The 20,509-nt window shown below is 46.5% G+C and overlaps 1 protein-coding gene across 1 annotated transcript in view; it reads right to left on the reverse strand.

Annotated features, from left to right (window-relative positions):
- Positions 1-6,513: 6,513 nt before the first annotated feature.
- CA7 (carbonic anhydrase 7) overlaps positions 6,514-20,509 on the reverse strand; it is a 34,424-nt gene continuing 20,428 nt past the window's right edge. Inside the window, exons 4-7 of the mRNA XM_082270903.1 lie at positions 19,573-19,668; positions 19,422-19,484; positions 12,774-12,929; positions 6,514-6,838 (exon numbers count right to left, since the gene is read on the reverse strand). Coding sequence (XP_082127029.1) covers positions 6,710-6,838; positions 12,774-12,929; positions 19,422-19,484; positions 19,573-19,668 — 444 coding nt within the window. The 3' untranslated portion in view covers positions 6,514-6,709. The remainder of the gene's footprint in view (positions 6,839-12,773; positions 12,930-19,421; positions 19,485-19,572; positions 19,669-20,509) is intronic.

A 20,509-nucleotide genomic window follows, 5' to 3' on the forward strand; every position in this document is an offset into this window, starting at 1 on the left:
ATCCCCCATGGCACACCTGGTTACCCTGATTCCCTTTCATACCAGTGATGCTCCATGTAACACCCAGGGACCCCAATCCCCTGTTCTGGGGACACTCACTGGACGGTATGAAGAGAGTGGCCCGTACTCTGCCCTCCCTCACTGTGATCCTGCTGATTCCTTCTCCCAGGACGCTCCTCTCCTGGACCAAAGTGCTCACCACAGCTCCAACCGGCTCCTGGTGGAGGGAGAAGCAGCAGTCAGAGAGCTCCGCATGTCCTTCATCCTCAGACCATTCCAGTGCCTCGTTGCTTCTGCACCAGTAAAGGTTCCACTCTACAGTGCCGAGCTCCGGTTCAGGTTCAGCTTTCCTCTGCTCCCTGCTTAATACCGACCCAGGGAAATGAACGGCTGCCTACCAACTCAGTGCAGAGAGTCACTTCCTGCCTGGGGTTAAGGCCGCTCAGCTCCAGCCAAAGAGGATCATCATGCAGGCAGCACTCTAGTGGGCTCCTTTCTGCCTCTTGGGGCCCCTCCAACAGTAGTGGAAAGCCAGGACCTGGTAGTTCCGCCACTGCCCAAGACACCTGGCATCTTCCTCTGTCCCTTCTTCCTCCCCCACCACCACCCCTCCCCTCAGCTCACAATAATCATTCATGATGGAGAGAGAGTGCCGACTCGTGGCTGCGCCCCTAAGTGGCAATGCGCCCTAGGCGGCTGCCTAGTTTGCCTAGTGGAAGCACCGGCCCTGCCACAATCAGCACCCTAATTGGTCCTATAAGATGGGTACTGATGATGGTTCAGTTCCCCCCTCCCAGGAGTTTGTGTAACTGGTCGGTTTACTGTCCTTCAGACTTTAAAGGGGCCCAACTGAGGCCAATAGGGGTAAAACATGCCCCAGTGTCAGTAGAAGCTAAACAAAAAAAAAATTACACAGTGCCTGTGGTCAGTAGGAGGAGGGATAGTGCTCCGTCATTGGTGTCACTGGGGAATAGTGCCCCATCATTGGTGTCACTGGGGGAATAGTGCCCTATCATTGGTGTCACTGGGGGAATAGTGCCCCATCATTGGTGTCAGTGGGGGGAATAGTGCCCCATCATTGGTGTCACTGGGGGAATAGTGCCCTATCATTGGTGTCAGTGGGAGAATAGTGCCCCATCATTGGTGTCACTGGGGGAAATAGTGCCCCATCATTGGTGTCAGTGAGGGAATAGTGCCCCATCATTGGTGCCAGTGGGGAAATAGTGTCCAATCATTGGTGTCACTGGGGGAATAGTGCCCCAACATTGGTGTCAGTGGGGGAATAGTGCCCCATCATTGGTGTCAGTGGGGAAATAGTGTCCCAACATTGGTGTCAGTGGGGGAATAGTGTCCAATCGTTGGTGTCACTGGGGGAATAGTGCCCCAACATTGGTGTCAGTGGGGGAATAGTGTCCAATCGTTGGTGTCACTGGGGGAATAGTGCCCCAACATTGGTGTCAGTGGGGAAATAGTGCCCCATCATTGGTGTCAGTGGGAATAATAGTGCTTCATCATTGGTGTCAGTGGGAGTAATAGTGCTTCATCATTGATGTTAGTGGGAGAAAAGTGCCACTAACATGGGGGCAGTGGAGGAATAGTGCCCCATCATTTTTTTGTCAGTGGAGGAATAGTGCCCCATCATTGATGTCAGTGGAAGAAGAAGTACCCCATCATTGGTAAAGAAATTATTCTTCCACTCTACAAGACTCTGGTCCGGCCACATCTGGAGTATTCTGTCCAGTTCTGGGCACCGGTCCTCTGGAAGGATGTGTTGGAACTGTAGAAAGTCCAGAGAAGGGCAACAAAAATAATTAGGGGAATGGAGGACATCAGCTATGAGGAAAGACTACAAGCACTGAACTTATTCTCTCTGGAGAAGAGTCGATTGAGGGGGGATATGATATCAATGTACAAATACTGTACTGGCGACCCTAGCATAAGGAACAAACTATTCAGAGAAAGGTAATACAATAAGACACGTGGCCACTCACTAAAACTAGAGGAAAGGTGGTTTAAGCTTTAAAATACGTAAGGGGTTCTTCACTGTCAGAGCAGTAAGGATGTGGAATTCTCTTCCACAAGCAGTGGCATCAGCAGCGAGCATCGATAATTTCAAAAAACTATTAGATGGGGACCTTAAAGACCACAACATACAGGGGTATACAATGTACGGTTAACAGAAAACACACACATCATAGGTTGAACTGGAGGGACTGGTGTCTTTCTTCAGCCTCACAAACTATGTAACTATATTGGTGTCAGTGGGGGGGAAAAGTGGTGTCAGTGGAAGGAATTGCCCCATCACTGGTGTCACATATACACATAAATATACACATATCACACAGAGATCATATACACACAACATTTAAATATACAAAAAAAAAAACACAATTTATTTTCTGCATAAACACATTGGCGACAGATTGAAGGAAGCCGCGAGCGAATCATTCAGGTAGAGCCGGCAATTGTCAGCGACTGAAATATTACAATGCATCAAAGGAAAGCAAGACTTAAAGGGAATCTCCAGACATGGGACACATTTATAAATCAGTGAATGTGACATTCACCAAACATTCTCTGGTGAAAAATCAATCACTTTCATATAACACACATGGACCTGGAAGATTCACTTGCAGAGAATGTTGTGTGAATGTCTGATTTTTCTCCTTCCGGTAATCATCATGTTATATAATCTTATATGGTATTGAAGTTTTGCCATGGTCAGTTACCGAGGGCTCCCCAGATGTTGGGTGTAAAGGGTGATCCCATGAATGCATTGCTGAGGAGAAGACCAGAGCCCCGGGCAGGGGACTCCACCTCTATGTGCATTTCCAAGGTGGAGTTCACTGACTGACTGAAGTTTACCCTTTAAGTGTCTTTTTAGATTCAGAATTAGCAGAAATCATCGTATCACACCATCAATCCCTCGTAGATCAAAGAGAAATATAAATCTGGTTCTAGCTATATCATTCCTATATATAAATATAATATAACATGCTATATAGGCAGTAAAAACAGTAACTGTGGCAGTGATCCAAGTGTCTGCAAGAAGGACTGTCTCTGCTGCAGGTGGGAAGATAAAGGATTGGGTTGGGTAGGACGAGATGTGCCTGTTGGGTGGTCCAGTCTGTGGTGCACTGGATGGTAATGCAGGGTGTACACCCCTTATCAAGTCTGTGGTGTATTGGGTGGTGCGAAGTGTACACCCCTCATCTAGTCTGTGGTGTATTGGGTGGTGGTGCAAAGTGTACACCCCTCATCCAGCCTGTGGTGCATTGGATGGTAATGCAGGGTGTACACCCCTTATCCAGCCTGTGGTGCATTGGGTAGTGGTGGGGAGTGTACACCCCTCATCGAGCCTGTGGTGCATTAGGTGGTGGTGCAGAGTGTACACCCCTCATCCAGCCTGTGGTGCATTGAGAAGTGGTGGGGAGTGTACACCCCTCATCCAGCCTGTGGTGCATTGGGTGGTGGTGCGGAGTGTACACCCCTCATCCAGCCTGAGGTGCATTGGGTGGTGGTGCAGAGTGTACACCCCTCATCCAGCCTGTGGTGCATTGGGTGTTAATGCTGGTTGTTCACCCCTCATCCAGCCTGTGGTGCATTGGGTGGTAATGCAGGGTGTTCACCCCTCATCCAGTCTGTGGTGCATTGGGTGGTGGCGCAGGGTGTACACCCCTCATCCAGTCTGTGGTGCACTGGGTGGTAATGCAGGGTGTACATCCCTCATCCAGCCTGTGGTGCATTGGGTGGTGGGGTGAGTTTACACCTCTCATCCAGTATGTGGTGCATTGGGTGGTGGTGCAGAGTGTCCACCCCTCATCCAGCCTGTGGTGCATTGGGTGGTGACGTGGAGTGTCCACCCCTCATCCAGTCTGTGCTCCATTGGATGGTAATGCAGGTTGCACACTCCTTATACAGTCTGGGTTTGAGGACCATGCAGCACACATTATGAGATTACATACAATTTTCCATTTTTTTTAAATAAAAGGGGGGACTGTAATAAATAAGAAGAACTCTGTCCTAACCCATATATATATATATATATATATATATATATATACAGTCAGGTCCATAAATATTGGGACACCGACACAATTCTAATCTTTTTGGCTCTATACACCACCACAATGGATTTGAAATGAAACAAACAAGATGTGCTTTAACTGCAGACTTTCAGCTTTAATTTGAGGGTATTTACATCCAAATAAGGTGAACGGTGTAGGAATTACAACAGTTTGTATATGTGCCTTCCACTTTTTAAGGGACCAAAAGTAATGGGACAGATTAACAATCATAACTCAAACTTTCACTTTTTAATACTTGTTTGCAAATCCTTTTCAGTCAATTACACCCTGAAGTCTGGAACACATAGACATCACCAGACGCTGGGTTTCATCCCTGGTGATGCTCTGCCAGGCCTCTACTGCAACTGTCTTCAGTTCCTGCTTGTTCATGGGGCATTTTCCCTTCAGTTTTGTCTTCAGCAAGTGAAATGCATGCTCAATCGGATTCAGGTCAGGTGATTGACTTGGCCATTGCATAACATTCCACTTCTTTCCCTTAAAAAACTCTTTGGTTGCTTTCGCAGTATGCTTCGGGTCATTGTCCATCTGCACTGTGAAGCGCCGTCCAATGAGTTCTGAAGCATTTGACTGAATATGAGCAGATAATATTGCCCAAAACACTTCAGAATTCATCCTGCTGCTTTTGTCAGCAGTCACATCATCAATAAATACAAGAGAACCAGTTCCATTGGCAGCCATACATGCCCACGCCATGACACTACCACCACCATGCTTCACTGATGAGGTGGTATGCTTTGGATCATGAGCAGTTCCTTTCCTTCTCCATACTCTTCTCTTCCCATCACTCTGGTACAAGTTGATCTTCTTCTCATCTGTCCATAGGATGTTGTTCCAGAACTGTGAAGGCTTTTTTAGATGTTGTTTGGCAAACTCTAATCTGGTCTTCCTGTTTTTGAGGCTCACCAATGGTTTACATCTTGTGGTGAACCCTCTGTATTCACTCTGGTGAAGTCTTCTCTTGATTGTTGACTTTCACACACATACACCTACCTCCTGGAGAGTGTTCTTGATCTGGCCAACTGTTGTGAAGGGTGTTTTCTTCATCAGGGAAAGAATTCTTCGGTCATCCACCACAGTTGTTTTCCATGGTCTTCCGGGTCTTTTGGTGTTGCTGAGCTCACCGATGCCTTCTTTCTTTTTAAGGATGTTCCAAACAGTTGATTTGGCCACACCTAATGTTTTTGCTATCTCTCTGATGGGTTTGTTTTGTTTTTTCAGCATAATGATGGCTTTCTTCACTGAAAGTGATAGCTCTTTGGATCTCATATTGAGAGTTGACCGCAACAGATTCCAAATGCAAATAGCACACTTGAAATTAACTCTGGACCTTTTATCTGCTCCTTGTAAATGGGATAATGAGGGAATAACACACACCTGGCCATGGAACAGCTGAGCAGCCAATTGTCCCATTACTTTTGGTCCCTTAAAAAGTGGGAGGCACATATACAAACTGTTGTAATTCCTACACCTTTTACCTGATTTGGATGTAAATACCCTCAAATTAAAGCTGAAAGTCTGCAGTTAAAGCACATCATGTTTGTTTCATTTCATATCCATTGTGGTGGTGTATAGAGCCAAAAAGATTAGAATTGTGTCGATGTCCCAATATTTATGGACCTGACTGTATATATATATATATATATATATATATATATATTTTTTTTTTTTTCTTCTGCACAGAGTAGAGGAGGGTTTGATCCCTTTTCCAGGTCTCCACTGTTAAACATGACCATAGTGAGGAGATTTCCTCCCCCAACGCACACATATGACATTGAGGGCTGGCACACCTGCCTCTTTGATTTAGTGTATTCCCACATATTCTTATAAAGCAACCACTAGAGGGTGGTGTCACTATCCTACCAGTGCAAGAACTGTGTTATCAGAGGCCCCCTGGTGGATGTTCTATATATTGGGATGCCCTACAAAAAGAGCGACAAGAGAATCCAACCCACGGCACCAACCTTGGATGTCATGACAGTACATTTCATAGACTGTAATAGAGACCCAGCAGGCATCAAGCTCCAAGCTGACCGACGCTTAAAAAACAATAGGAGTTTCACTTCAATACACATGTATAGCCAATTTTGTCTTATTACTGCTGTCAGTGTCCCCATAGGGGTGATTCACCTCCCTTCCTATCCTGGTGACACACACAGGAAGTAAAGGGTAAATCTCCCCAAAGGGGACACGCACAGCTGAAGTTGAGTTAAAGTCAGTTCTTTGAGAATCAAACAGATTGGGTAAATCTCGATCCTCCTGAATATATATCCCATCGGCTGCAAATTCGCTGACATATTTTAGGAAGAAATGTGAGTGGGGCGGAGGATCTGCAACCACACCCTCATGCATAAAATCATAGATGGATGGCCTGTGTCGAGGGGCTTGTGTTATTGTCAGTCTATAAAAATGCAAGTCCTGATTGCAGCAGGTCAGAAGGAGGTCAGCTGTACCTGTCAATGAATTCTGAATGATCTCAGAGGAGTCCCAAAATGATATCAAACTGATGCCATTGACACAAGCTGAAAGCCCTTCAGCACAGGCGCTAAGGCAGGTTGTGGCCCCTGGGGGCCCGGCACAGTGGTGAGTATGGTCTGTTCTGCTCCTGAAAGTTCTCCATGACATCAGCACTTGAAGGACGCCTGCACTTTCCTGCCGTTCAGCGGCTGCGGTGGGCGGAAATTGTTCACCATGTGGATCCGTTCGTCTTCCTCTTCTGCGTTAAAAAGCAGCGTTTTCCGAAATCGTTCCATCTGCCAAAATAAAGGAGAGACCTTCATCCATTGGGATTTTATACAAAACATTCTGCCGTTTTGGGGTGTTGCAGAGGCTCTGAGGAAGAGGCTAGGCCTCGAAACGCGTTAGCCTTCAAGAATCTAAGGGACTTCTCATCCTCGGATACCTTTACTGAGGACTGCGTTCCTTTTGTGACATGCTTTTAACAAGAACTCGTTTGTGAGTATTTTTAATCCTTATTTTTTAAATAAACCATCCAAATGATAATGCACTAGGCCGGTGCGTCCTTGTGTTTGTTTGTTGTTATAATAAATTATAATATTGCAAAACAATGCATTGTCAGTGAATATAACGAAAACATACCAAAAAAAAAAAACAAATAGGTAAACAGGTTTCTATATACCAAACGTGAAGTCTCTCTTGAATCAAATTTTTTATATACTCAGATAAAAAAGATCTTCCACTGTCCAGCAGATCCTTGTAGTGTAACGAAAAGTACCATCACTTTATACAAGTGCACACTCACCAGACTATGAGCTGTAACAGGTACACCAGACACAGCTGTATCTGCTGTACCTGTTACAGCTTATGGTCTGGTGTAGGCTACAGCCTCTGGTTGTTCTGCCCCGTCTGCTATCACTATGTGACTTCACCATTATACTTACATAGCTAGGTTGAAATGAGATGTGTCCAAAAAAGTTTACCCAAAAGACAAAAAGATATGCTTTCACAGAATCCTACAGTGTTATCCAACTTGCTCTACCAGGAAAAGAAAAACCATTCGAAACAACAAAAGGCAACACGATCCTTCCTGGATCAGCAAACTGTTACTATAAAATGCTAGAGCTGAAGTGATAACATTTACATACTGACCTAGAAGACCTCAGTCTCAGTGGCCATCTAGCTTACCTACCAAACACAGACCTGAGACTGTTGCCTAATTTGGTCAAAAATATCTGGATCGGATAACTGCCAGTTTTTTGTCTTTAGAAACCTTAAAATCGGTCATGCCTAGTCTTTTTTTATTTATTATTTATTTAGGCGATTATGTATATATAACCCATATTCTAATATCCAATGACATAAACTTCAGTAGACTACAATAATTATACATCTCTAGTACAGGGATCTTTAACGAGACCACAGAGTCTAAGTGACATGTCAACTTCCTGACATGGAAAGTATACCTAGCCGGTATACACTGCATTTAGCCCCTCTGTATTGAAGACATCGGCCTCGGCTTGATTGTGCAATAAATGGTAATTTCACCATAACGCACGAGTGTTTTCTCCTATTATTCCCAGCATACGTAAAGCTGGAAGGGGTATCAGGGGAATAGGGTGTGGTGCAGCGTGGTGCACTGGTGGCAAAGAGTCCACTCAGAGGCCAAGGTGGGTGAGAACAGTATATTAAAAAAGTTGCGACAATGTACAACCAGGCCTGGAGGGTAGGTACAGACAAACCAGAGCCACTTACAAACAGTAGTAGAGGATTGGAATCTTTAAATGATCCCAACAGGTTCTGTGGCAAGGAACAGGAATGGGGCCTGGCAGATCTACCACACCCAAAAGGGAGGCTTCCTAAGTGGAGATAACCTAGTCCCTGCACTTTCTCTCCTCCTCAGGAATCTTTCCCTGCCACTATGCACTGTCCCTGCCAGATGGGGAACCTTTCCTTATGCTAGCCAATAGTACAAAGTGCCAAACCCAGGAGCTAGAGTCCTAAATAGACTCTGCCGTGACCCAAGATTGGGGCCATGGTCACGTGGGGTGCCGGTGTCCAGTAAGGCAGCTATGCCTCTAGTGACCGCAAATAGAGTTCCTCACAACTTCCTTCCCTGTCTACATTGCTGCTTTAGTCGAGCACCACCCTACACAGGCTGCACCTGCCTACACAGGGATTGGAGATCCCATATATAAGTGGGACCAATGGGTAGAATACTATCAGTAAAGGGCCATAGAGAAAAAAGTACTGAAAAAATAAATGGAAGGGGGGATGAAGGGGATGGAGCTGGGGCAGAAAAAAAGAAGGGTACAAGGTGAAGAGGGAGACGAAGATAGAGGTGAGAAGGAGGGATGAGGGAGAATTTCCCCCATTCCAACATCTCTCACTCCTTCCCCTCATGGTACCAGGAAAAAGAAAGTGGGAGAGAAGTCAAGTCCCAATAGGACATATCTAGTTTCTAATAATGCAAACCACACCAACCCTTAGACTGTGAAAAGCAGATGCTCAACAATCCATTGACTATGCCATGGTCATCACTTAGAGCCTCTGATATGGCTGAGCAGTGGCTCAATGGCCATGTGACCAAGATGAAGTAGGGGCTCCTCCTAATATGGTTGGCATCAGACTAAGCATAAACTCAATGGCTCATTGACCATGCCATGGACATTACTTGAGCCTCTAATATGGCTGATTAGTGGCTTTGTGGCCATCTGACCAACTTGACTGTGTCTTGGTTACTTCCTGTATAATGGTATGGTTGAAAATTGGAAGTGGCATACTGACCAAGGTGAAGAAGACACTTTGAATATCTGGTGGAAATGGTCAGCATCACATCTGTAGCTGAAGAGAAGACCATTGGCCAGATGGTGGAAGGTATCTTTGGTATACTGAATGCCATCCAAGCCTTAGCGTGTGAAAAGCATGGGCTCGGTGGTTCATTGTCCATTCCATGGGCATTATTTCAGGTATTTGATATGGCTGAGCAGTTGGCTCAGTGGCCATCTGACCAAAATGACTGTTTCTTGGTGACTTCTTGTCTGATGGTATGGTTAAAAGTGGCATACTGACCACGGCGAAAAAGACACTTTGAACATCTGGGAACAGTCAGTATCACATCTGTAGCTGAACAGAAAACCATTGGCAAGATGGTAGAAGGTATCTTTGGTAAACTGAATGTCATCCAAGCCTTAGAAGGTGAAAAGCATGGGCTCAATGACTCATTGACCATGCCATGCCAAGGGCAATATTTTGAGTCACTGATATGGCTGAGCAGTGGCTCAGTGGCCATCTGCCCAAAATGAAGCAAGGGCTTTCACCCTCTTGATTTGGTTGACACTAAACTGTGTCTTGGTGACTTTATACCTGAAGTTTGGATGATAGCAAGAAGTGGCCAACTGACCAAAATAAACTTCAAAATCTGTAGCTGAAAAGGAGACCACTGGCCAGATGGTAGAATGTATCTTTGGTACCTTGAGTATGCAGTAATAATTTGGCATCTTCTTTCAAGCCAAATAGAGGAGAAGCATTTTAACCTCATGCAACGTGGGGGGTTCTTTACTGTTAGGGCTACAAGATTGTGTAATTCTCTACCACAAGAGGTGGTTTCTGCAGGAAGTATGGCTACTTTCAAAAGACTCTTAGACGTACATCTCAAGGATCAGAACATTCAGGGCTATGTGAGATGATTACAGCCACACACACCTACACAGGTTGAACTGGATGGACTATTGTCTTTATTCAACCTCACCTACTATGTAACTATGTCAAATATCAAATTTATATGTTCAAAGCTTGAGGTCAGAAGAGACCAAAAATGCAAAACTGGTGACCTTGTATACAAATCTCACTAACACCAAGACCTTGAGTCCACGAAAACAATGGAGATTATTTGGGTACATTTTGCAAGGCTTTTCATAATCGTCTATCAGCTAAAATTTCTGACATGGGCTGCTGGAGGAATCTTTCCTTTCTGAAGATTCCCATCCGAGTTTTTAATATTTTCTGTCCATAAAAAAGGTCAAAAATTTGGGCACAGAAAATCATCCTTGTAAAGGTTACAATTCTGTGGTGGAATTATGTTCCTCTAGCCTTTAATCTATACAGGGGAAGATTATTCTTGCTGTAGGTAAGCAAGCCTCAATGACTTCAATAGATTCAGATATGGGAGGAGCTACAGTACATTTTTGGCTAAGTTAGATCCCAGTTGTGGAGGAGGAATGGGAAAATTGAAATGTACACTTAGCAATAATTATTTTTCTAGAAATCCTTTCCTATATTGTATCATATTATATACATTTTCTTTTTGTAGACATGTCTTTTTCTCCAGATGACATTGTGGAGGTGTAGCACCCCGGGACTTCTGAACTCCACCCCCTCTTCTAAGTGTGGAAAAGGTCATGGTGGTGCTATCATGGAACGTTCCCATTAACGCCCTGGACACAACATCATTGGGACAGAGGTCTGAGATGTGCATTACCAGTATCTATAACTTTCACTCCCACTGACTAATCTCCACCCCTCCTCCACCACCACCACCGCCCATACTGTACACGGCAGTGCCCAGCACACCATTTACACAGTAAGCGCAGATAATCGTTTGTTCCTTTCACCTCATCACCTCCTCAATCTGAAGGTAAACAAACCATTGCACATTAATTCAGTCATCAAATCACAATCTGGTACAAAGTTTATTCTTCTCAAAGCTGAGAAGGGAAGGTGCTGAAGGGTTCAGGAGGAGCATTTTATAACTATGACTGGGGGAAGCAGCTCAGCATTGGGGGTCCCCAATAGGGCTTGACCGATTATTGGCAATGCCGATATATCGGGGGCTGATATGCACTTTCCCGGATATATTGGAATCGGCCCCTGAGGTTACCAATATTGCCGATATTTCGGGAAAGTGATGCCTGCAGCTAGAGGCATCACCCCGGTACCGGCGTCATTAGCCGATGGTCGGCTGTCTTGTAATGACAACCGATGCAGCTGAGAAGCCGCTTGGCTGTCATTACAAGCAGCGGGAGGGGACGTCCCCCCCCCCCTCCCGAGGCCTTCCATGGCTCGCCCGGATCTCCCGTCCCACCGGGATAACCGGGCATCCTACCTGCATGGCCGTCGAAGAGAAGACCCGATCAAAGCCGTATTCGGCTCTGATCGGGTCTCCATGTAAAAAACCCAGACATCACTTCCGGGTATTCGGTGGCAAATTCAAAAAAATGCAAGCATTCAAAACTGCCAAACTTGGCGTTCTGAATGCTTTTAAGTGCGGAGGAGGGGTTTGGGGTTTTTTGGACCCCCAGATCCCTCCACCAGAGTACCTGTGAAAAAAAATAAAATAAACATTTTTTTTTTAAATGTCTGAAAATATCCGCCGATACCGATATCTGATGACCAAAATATCGGTATCGGCAATAAAAAGACGATATCGGCCGATCACTAGTCCCCAATGCCCAATAACCCAACTGCTACCGGTATCTCTGGTGCCTTCAGATTCCAGTCCTATGTTTACAGTACAGCAGGGAAGAGCCACCTCTAGATCATATGAACCCAAGAGAGTAATCAAGCCATAGCACACCATGTGACTGCTAAGGGGCCCAGAGCTGACTTCACAGCCATTTAGAAACAGTGCTTGGCAAATACATTTGGATAAAATTAAAGTATATAAAGTTTAGGAAGTTGTATATGTTTGCCATGAAAGTAGTTGGTATTCTGTTGCAAAGGAATTGGATTTAAGATAGAGATTATAAAGGTGGGGGCCCCTTGATATGAACCATCACATTCTCCAAATTTTTTAGTGTTGTGATTCTCCTGTAGCTGGCACTTCCCATCAGTTGGGGGCCCTACCTGACCCACAAACCTATAGCCCTGTCATGGGCAAGAAGAGGGGTAGGGCAAATCTGTCTCCAGTTTTTGCTTATGACCACAGGGTGGATGTTGCTAAGTGGGCTCAATCTGTAGGTCTGCAAGTAGGTCTCAAGTCAAAGTCTTGGCCACCCTGCAGCTGCCATCACTGTGTCTCCATTCTCTCCCATAATCCCCTGAGACCAGAACTGCTCCTGTGCAGTTACATGACAATCCTGCAGGAGAATAAAGTTGCTGAACCACAATAGCCACCCCCCCTCCCCTATCTCTCACAATCCTGCTACTGGAAACACTGGGCTCTATAACTGTCTGCCAGCTCCCATTGTCACTCTGTGGTGGCCAATCCTGGAAAGGGATGGTCACTCTCACCTGTTTTTCTGATAAACTGATGGGCTCTTTAAGAACAATCCAGATCACGCTCTCGTTGAGCGGCGGGGTGGTCAGGGAGCCGGGGTAGGTCCAGTAGTCCAGGCTCTGTGGCAGGAGGCACTTGGGGTTGAAGTTGTCGAACTGTGCTTTGGTCCCCTGCAAAAGAACCAAATGTTAAATGAAACAACATCAAAATGCGTGGGAACAATGTAGAGTAGAACAATGGTTGTAAACTCACCTACTATGGGGGCCTCAAGTGTGGCCCTCACCAAAGGTGTGTACATAATGTTCAGTGTATGCATACATGCCAACTGTCTTAGATTTGCTGGTACAAACTCGCATCTCAGACCTCTGTCCCAGTGATGTTGTGTCCTGGGCTGTGTCCAGGGATCAGAGTATCACTCGTATTTGAGTAACTGAGAATGTGCAGCGACACAAAAAGAACAAGCTACCAAGAGCGTGCCATAATCCAAAAATTGGACAAAAGAAGAAAAAAGCCCGGTTGTAGAAACCAACTAGGCACAAAAGTGGACTTTAAAGGCACATCATAGGATCATAGGATAGCCTTAGACACAAGAAATTTTATAAAAGAAACATTTATTAAATTCTATTAAAAGCATTGATACATAAAAGGGGATGAGCCTGACCAAACAAAAGGTTCTAATTCATCCAACATATAGGTACATGTTTATGACCAAAAAGGATTGGTGGTCATATGTAAAATTAGAATTACGTATCAAACATGGTGTGAATATGAGAATATAGGTCTGCTCCAAAGTCAACGGGTTTCGCAGTGGGCTTCGTCAGGACCACATACAGACAACAGTATTCTTCGAATAAGCAGAAAAAAACAATATTAGTAAATGACACCATGTATACATGTAGGAATCCATATCACAATTGCACACAATAATAAGCACACGTGTGACCAAAATATTGGACCAACAACGCAAGACAAGGAATTGGCTTTGGGCGGACACAGGGAGTGAGTAAGGCCTTGAGTTGTATTGAGAAGGTTGGCCCAATATTTTGGTCACACCTGTGCTTATTATTTTGTGCAATTGTGATATGGATTCCTACATGTATACATGGTGTCATTTACTAATATTGTTTTTTCTGCTTATTGGAAGAATACTGTTGTCTGCATCTGGTCCTGACGAAGCCCACTGCGAAACACGTTGACTTTGGAGCAGACGTATATTCTCATATTCACGCCATGTTTGATACGTAATTCTGCTTTTAACCGAATTTAATAAATGTTTCTTTTATACAATTTCTTGTGTCTAGGTCTATCCTATGATGCGCCTTTAAAGTCCACTTTTGTGCCTAGTTGGTTTCTACAACCAGACTTTTTTCTCCCTTTGAGAATTTGCAGCATTGGCAGTGTCAAGCATAGTCTATAGGCAGGGGTGACAGTGTCCCAGGGACTGTTAGTAAATATAGTGTGGGCAGTGCACAAGAAACTACTAGAGATCACCACCATTATAGTTCCTTTACAAGCTGGCGCCCCCTGCTGCTCCCATACTAAAATTACTGGCACTACAAGATTCATTATAATAGGTCAGCGAACAAAATTCCCAAAAAAAGAGAAAAAAGAAAGGGCAACACAGAAAAAGTTAAAACATTCAAAGGAAGTAAAACAAAGCATTCAACTAGTTCCATATTTTCTTCCGTTCCAAGAACCTAGGCAAGGAAAATACTGACTGCTGGCTGCCAGTGCCTGAGGGCCGAACCTTCAGTACCAAATAGTCACGTGTGGCCCTCGGGCCACAGCTGAGATCTCAGGAGGATAGAAGCTCTGTCATGTTTTTAGTGCTGTCAAGGAAATTCCTCTAACTTTCTACTAGACTCCATGCAGACTTGTAAAGGTACTGACAGGTCCACTTTACATATCAGTGTCTGTGCCCCGCCCCCTCCACTATGTCATCATACAGAAATAACACCTGGAATAGAGGACATCCCTCTACATTCTTCTAAATAGAACTTGGATCAGAACATTTCAGCTATGATGTGCTAAGCAGGAGGTGTGGACAGGTTCTAGCTTTAAATACTTCTGCATGTTCCTGACTGTTAGAGAACTGTTTGTTGTTTTTATATCTGAATAATTTTAGAGCTGAATTTCACATATTGATGATCTGAGGATTTCATTGGAATGGAGTTCCCCTTTAATCGATGGAGAACAGTGAGAATATCTCACAGACCTCTGCTGTAATGCTTCCGCCCGCACCTTCAAAAGAAAGAAAATCTATGATGGCCGCAATTAACCTGCGATTAGTGCAAGGTCCTGGCAATTAGGCCGCGCTGTCGTCACAGTAGCAGCTGATAAGAGTTCCATCAATCCAAGGAAATTTCTTCTGTATCGCTCAACAAGGTGAAAGAGGAAATTTAATCTGCTCATGTTTTTGCTTCCATGTCACCCCCCCTCCAATCAACATGCTAATTAAATTAGTAAATAAAATCTTTCTATTTTAGACCCTGTCTCTGTGCTTCTCTATACAATGCGGGCAGATTATGGCTGGTGGGGTGCTGACAGGCTGCTGTAAATGGATCCCTAAAAACACCACATCACCCTTCCAGGCAGGGTGTAAATGCATGCAGACCACCCACATGTGATGCTGAGCTTCCAAGAACTAAAATCAAATGAATGAAAGGAGGTTAGTCCCCATTATGAGGGGTTCATACAATTGTGCTAAGTGCCCGGGTCTGTATACCTGCAGTGCCCATTATGAGGAGTTCCCACCATTCCTGTGCTGAATGTCCTTGTTTGTACTGTACACCTGCTGTGCCCATTATGAGGGGTCCCCACCATCCCTGTGCTGAGTTCCTGGGTCTTTACACCTGCTGTGCCCATTATGAGGGGTTCCCACCATCCATGTGCTGAGTTCCCGGGTCTGTACACCTGCTGTGCCAATTATGAGGGGTTCCCACCATCCCTGTGCCAAGTTCCTGGGTCTGTACACCTGCTGTGCCCATTAAGAGAGTTTCCCACCATCCCTGTGCTGAGTTCCTGAGTCTGTACACCTGCTGTGCCCATTAAGAGGGTTTCCTACCATCCCTGTGCTGAGTTCCTGGGATTGTACATCTGCTGTGCCCATTATGAGGGGTTCCCACCATCCCTGTGCTGAGTTTCTGGGTCTATACACCCGCTGTGCCCATTATGAGGGGTTCCCACCATCCCTGTGCTGAGTTCCTGGATCTGTACACCTGCTGTGCCCATTATGAAGGGTTCTCCCCATCCCTATGCTGAGTTCCTGGGTCTGTACATCTTCTGTGCCCATTATGAGAGGTTCCTACCATCCCTGTGCTGAGTTCCTGGGTCTCTAAACCTGCTGTGCCAATTATGAGGAGTTCCCACCATCCCTGTGCCGAGTTCCCAGGTCTGTACACCTGTTGAGCCCTATAGTGCCAGGACAGAGTCCTTTAGCACCCAAGCACAAAAAGGCCATATTGTGCTCCCCATGTTCCTGCACTTTTTATTCCTGTGTCCTATTGAAGCGCCCAAGGCAGATGCCTCTTTTGCCTGTCCCTCAGCCCCCTTATGACCGTTCCTATCCTAGCAGAGCCGCCACGCTCAGCTGATGACAATACGGAGAACAATGTATACATTGAATATAAATCTCGCTCCTTCTCCCTATGACCACCCCATTGTATTCCTCTATATGCGTCACCTGAGACGCATGGGAGTCATGTTGCTCCGCACACACAATGTCTTTCACAGAAAATGACAAAGAATGGATTTTCCGAGTGGAAGACAATTCTCTGTAATGTTAGCAAACCATCAGAACAAAAACTCCCATTTATCGCAAATACAGTCCATGGAGAGCACAATGCGGCGCGCACAAAGACCCTGACATCATCTGATTGTTCAGGATGGGGATAAATATCCAAAGGAAGGAATATTGTGAACTCTCTTCTATATGTTTCTATAGACAGAGCAGTATAGAAAACACGGCTCACATATCCACTCTACCTATAGCTGAACCTGGAAGGCTGGAAGTGGCGGAAGGTTTACAATAGGCGGATTACATGTATAGTGACTCAGTGCTGCTATCACTGGCGGCTCCCAGTGTAAATTTCACTGACCCCGCTGAGATTAGAAGGTTTACCTTTCCTGAAGAGATATGATAGGGTGACAGCTCACAGCCAGGTGTACCGGCGGCCATTGTCCACTCTCTGCCCACCTGACCCAACTGTTCCTGGAATTCAGTTTTATATAAAAGTTTTGTTTTATTTTTAAATTTGACCCCTGGCCTTCCCTTCAGTCTTGCACAGTTGTAGCGGCTCCTCTTCTGTACTCAAGTGGCTTACTCTGATTTCACTGCACACTGTGAGCTTCTTACAATGTACATTAGAAGCTGCAGCAAGTCATTTCTTGGCTGGAGGACATCCAGCATCATCTAGCTCAGTGGTCTTCTCGGCCTTTTGGCTTAGATCAAGTGTAGTATCTGTTCTTATCTGTGATCCAGTGGAGGTTCTGTGCTGTCATTGTGGCCTGATTAAGGTTGGAGTGGTGGGTATGAATCTCTGCTAGAGTAATGGGGGGCTTGGAAGGTTAGTACGGGCTGGAAAATAAACTGGGGCGCCCACAGGCAGTTGGGGCACGGGAGCTATTCCCCCAGGAAAGCTGGAAGAGCCCAGTACCTCCTGATTTGAACATTCTACCTTGTCTGGTCATGGGGTGGTAAGGCAGAAGGTCCGGAGTGTCTGTGCCCCCTGGGCGTGGTCGCCCCAGGGGTGCTCTTAGTTTTAGTAACACTTGGGTGTGGGACCCCACTGTGTGAACGGACACACGGTCATAGTCACCTAATTACTTTCCCTCTGCACTGCGCCTTTCAGGGCTGGGCCCTTTGAGTAAGTCCGGGGGCAATTTTTGTCTACCAGGCCTCAGGGCCCGGACAGTGCACAATTGCATGGCCACTTTTTTATTTTCTATTTATTATTTCTCCCACATTTGTCACTTTTGAGTGTGTTTTTCTCACTAGATGAAGGGTGTGAGTGTGATGTCTAGGGGGAGGATGTGTGGTCCTCAGGAACTTTCCTCCCCTGCCCCTGGGGGGGTCTCTCTTCGGGAGAGCCCCTCAATCAAGTATTTGATGGTCGGCTTCGGCTGACCTAGAAGAACGGGGGTCTGCCAGGCCTTCTGGCTAGTCAGACCATTGTCAACCCTTTGTCCCTGTCAGGAGCCTTGCACCCCGGGAGATCAGGGTAGAGGTCCTACCCTTTCGGGGGGTGGACTAAACGCACACCCTTAAGTGCACTTTTTAGTGTGTGTTTCACATGCACGTTTTTTGTTCACTTACCGGTTTTGCGTTCTAGGTTTTGCACCACCGCGGACTTTAAAAAAAAAGTGGTTTCCAAACTGGAAGGTGGCCCTTTGCTCGTCCTTCTCTCTCAGCGGGGAACGATCGCGGGTGTCAGGTGGCAATCGGAGCCGCCTGCCCCGTGCATTGGCTTCCCCGCTGACGAGTGGGGTCGGGAGCGCGCCGGTGGCCCTAGCCGCCTGCGCGCAACCAATGTATACCTACGGCGGTTTGCGCAGGAGCGGCTGCCTGTCACAGTATAACTGCGGCGGACGGTCGTAAAGTGGTTAAGAGCGTGCATGGTGCCATTCATTGTTACCGGCAGGGCTTTTTTTCAGCTGGAACTTGGTGGAGCTCAGTTCCACCACCTCTGGCTCAGCTCCTCTGCTCCCTGCTCACCACTATCACTTGTAAACACAGACATCCGGCTTCTGTATTTACCAGTGACAGCTTGTCTCCCAGTGGCTCCCACTGTGTGCAGAATGGGGACAAGTGAAAAGCAGGTGCCCAGGGTGCACTGTGGATGCCGACACCCTCACTGGATGATCTCCCTGCAATTGAGAGAGGCAGAGCCACCTACAGTGTGCGGGGAGGTACTAGAACCGCATGGGTGCTTCAGCTTAATGCAGCAACAAATGTAAGACATGTGGAAGATGGTGGAACTTTTGAGGAGGGGGGGGGGGGGGTGGGGGCAGTGGGAGGGGGGGTTGCATGCAGAGGTTAGAGCTGAAAAGGGGTAAAAGTGAGATGTGGATGGGGGATGCAGAGGTAAGCAGCTGTGGAAGAAGGCTGAACTCTATATTCTGTTTGTAGCGCATCCCCGAAATCTGCTTGTAGCACACCCCCAAACTCTGCAGCACATCACGCAGGGGTGTCAATCTGGCGGCCCTCCAGCGGTTGTGGAACTACAAGTCCCATCAGGCCTCTGCCTATGGGAGTCATGCTAGTAGCTGTCAGCCTTGCAATGCCTCATGGGACTTGGAGGGCCGGCAGTTTGACACCTGTGCACGGTATTTTAATGCCCCTTTAATACCCTCCCACTGTTAGTGAAATTGGACCACACCCACTATTTGGTGCGGTTTAGAGGGGTTGAGTTCCTGCACCTATTTTCTGAGAAAAAAATCCCTGGTTACCGGCACCTTAAACGCAGCAAGCAGATTCACGGATAAAAAAATGTGTGGAACTCAAAGTCCCAAAAGGTATATGAGCTTCTTTGGTGCCTCCGAGGTGTGAACTAAGTCCTAGTTTTCTCTTCTGAACACTTCCCCCAACCTGATTTCCAAATCTATTGCTAAATTGTGCCGTTTGCCTGGAGTTCCACCTTAAAGGACCAAAAACCACCACTCACCTTAAATCTCACCATGTAGAGCGCGTCGGTGAGCCGGTTCAGGCTTTGGTGCTTCTCCCCTATCTGGGAAGAAGAGAAGTTCTGTATTAGATCTCAGCATTTATCAGAAGTCATCTGTCCGTGTGTCCTGTGATTGGATGGAAATACTCACTTCCAGGAATACCCCGATGACGACCAATCCGTCGGACGCAGCAGCTGCTTCCGCGAACGTGGGGTACGATTTTGCGTTCCAGTGAACCAGATGGAGCTGTGGGTGAAGAGATCAAACCAGGTCAGTTTAATGTGCGTCAGAGTCCCGTCCAATCAGAGGAAACTTAAAGTCGTAAGTAAACCCTCACCTTATAAAAACAACCCATTGTTTAAAATAGAAATGGAAAGCAAAACGTTTGTGTACAAATGTTATACATACAGTTTTTCCCCTGTGTGTGATCACATTGCCTCTGTTCTCAGCTGCTTAAGGAGCTTTGAGAGCTGGGAGATGAAAAACAGCAGCACACTGATCTTCCCAGTGAATATCTGTGCAGGGGGGCATGTCAGCACAAGTCTGATCATTGGAGGAGAGTGGGCTGAGTTCTCAGCACAGCCAGAAAACTGACCACTAGGGCTGCTGAATATAATCGCCGAATCGATGCATCGCGATGCGACCCTTCGCGATTCTGCATCGATTCGGGGTGGTTGAATAATCGATTACCTAATGACGTCACTTCCGGGGGCGGGGTATACATGAAGAAGCGCCGTGTTGCATCATGAACCGCTGCACATGAAGTTCCGGCTGGGCGCCGGTCGAACCGCCCACTGCCTGCCTAGCCTATGCTCTGCGGCTCTGCCCTCCTCGTCAGCGGAGTGATTCTGCGGAGGACTCGGAGAAGGCGGGAGGACCGAGGAGAGCGGGGGATCGTGTGTGGCCGAGGACTCGAAGGAGCGGGAGGACCTAGGAGAGCGGGGGATCGTGTGTGGCCGAGGATTTGAAGGAGGCGGGAGGACCGAGGAGAGCGGGGGCTGCGGAGGACTCGGAGGAGGCGGGAGGACCGAGGAGAAGACGCCTGCCACTGCAGGTAAGTGTACTGGTCAATCTGGCATTGAAAGGG

Source organism: Pelophylax lessonae (assembly GCF_965119305.1).
Source record: "Pelophylax lessonae genome assembly, chromosome: 10".
Classification (NCBI taxonomy): Eukaryota; Metazoa; Chordata; class Amphibia; order Anura; family Ranidae; genus Pelophylax; species Pelophylax lessonae.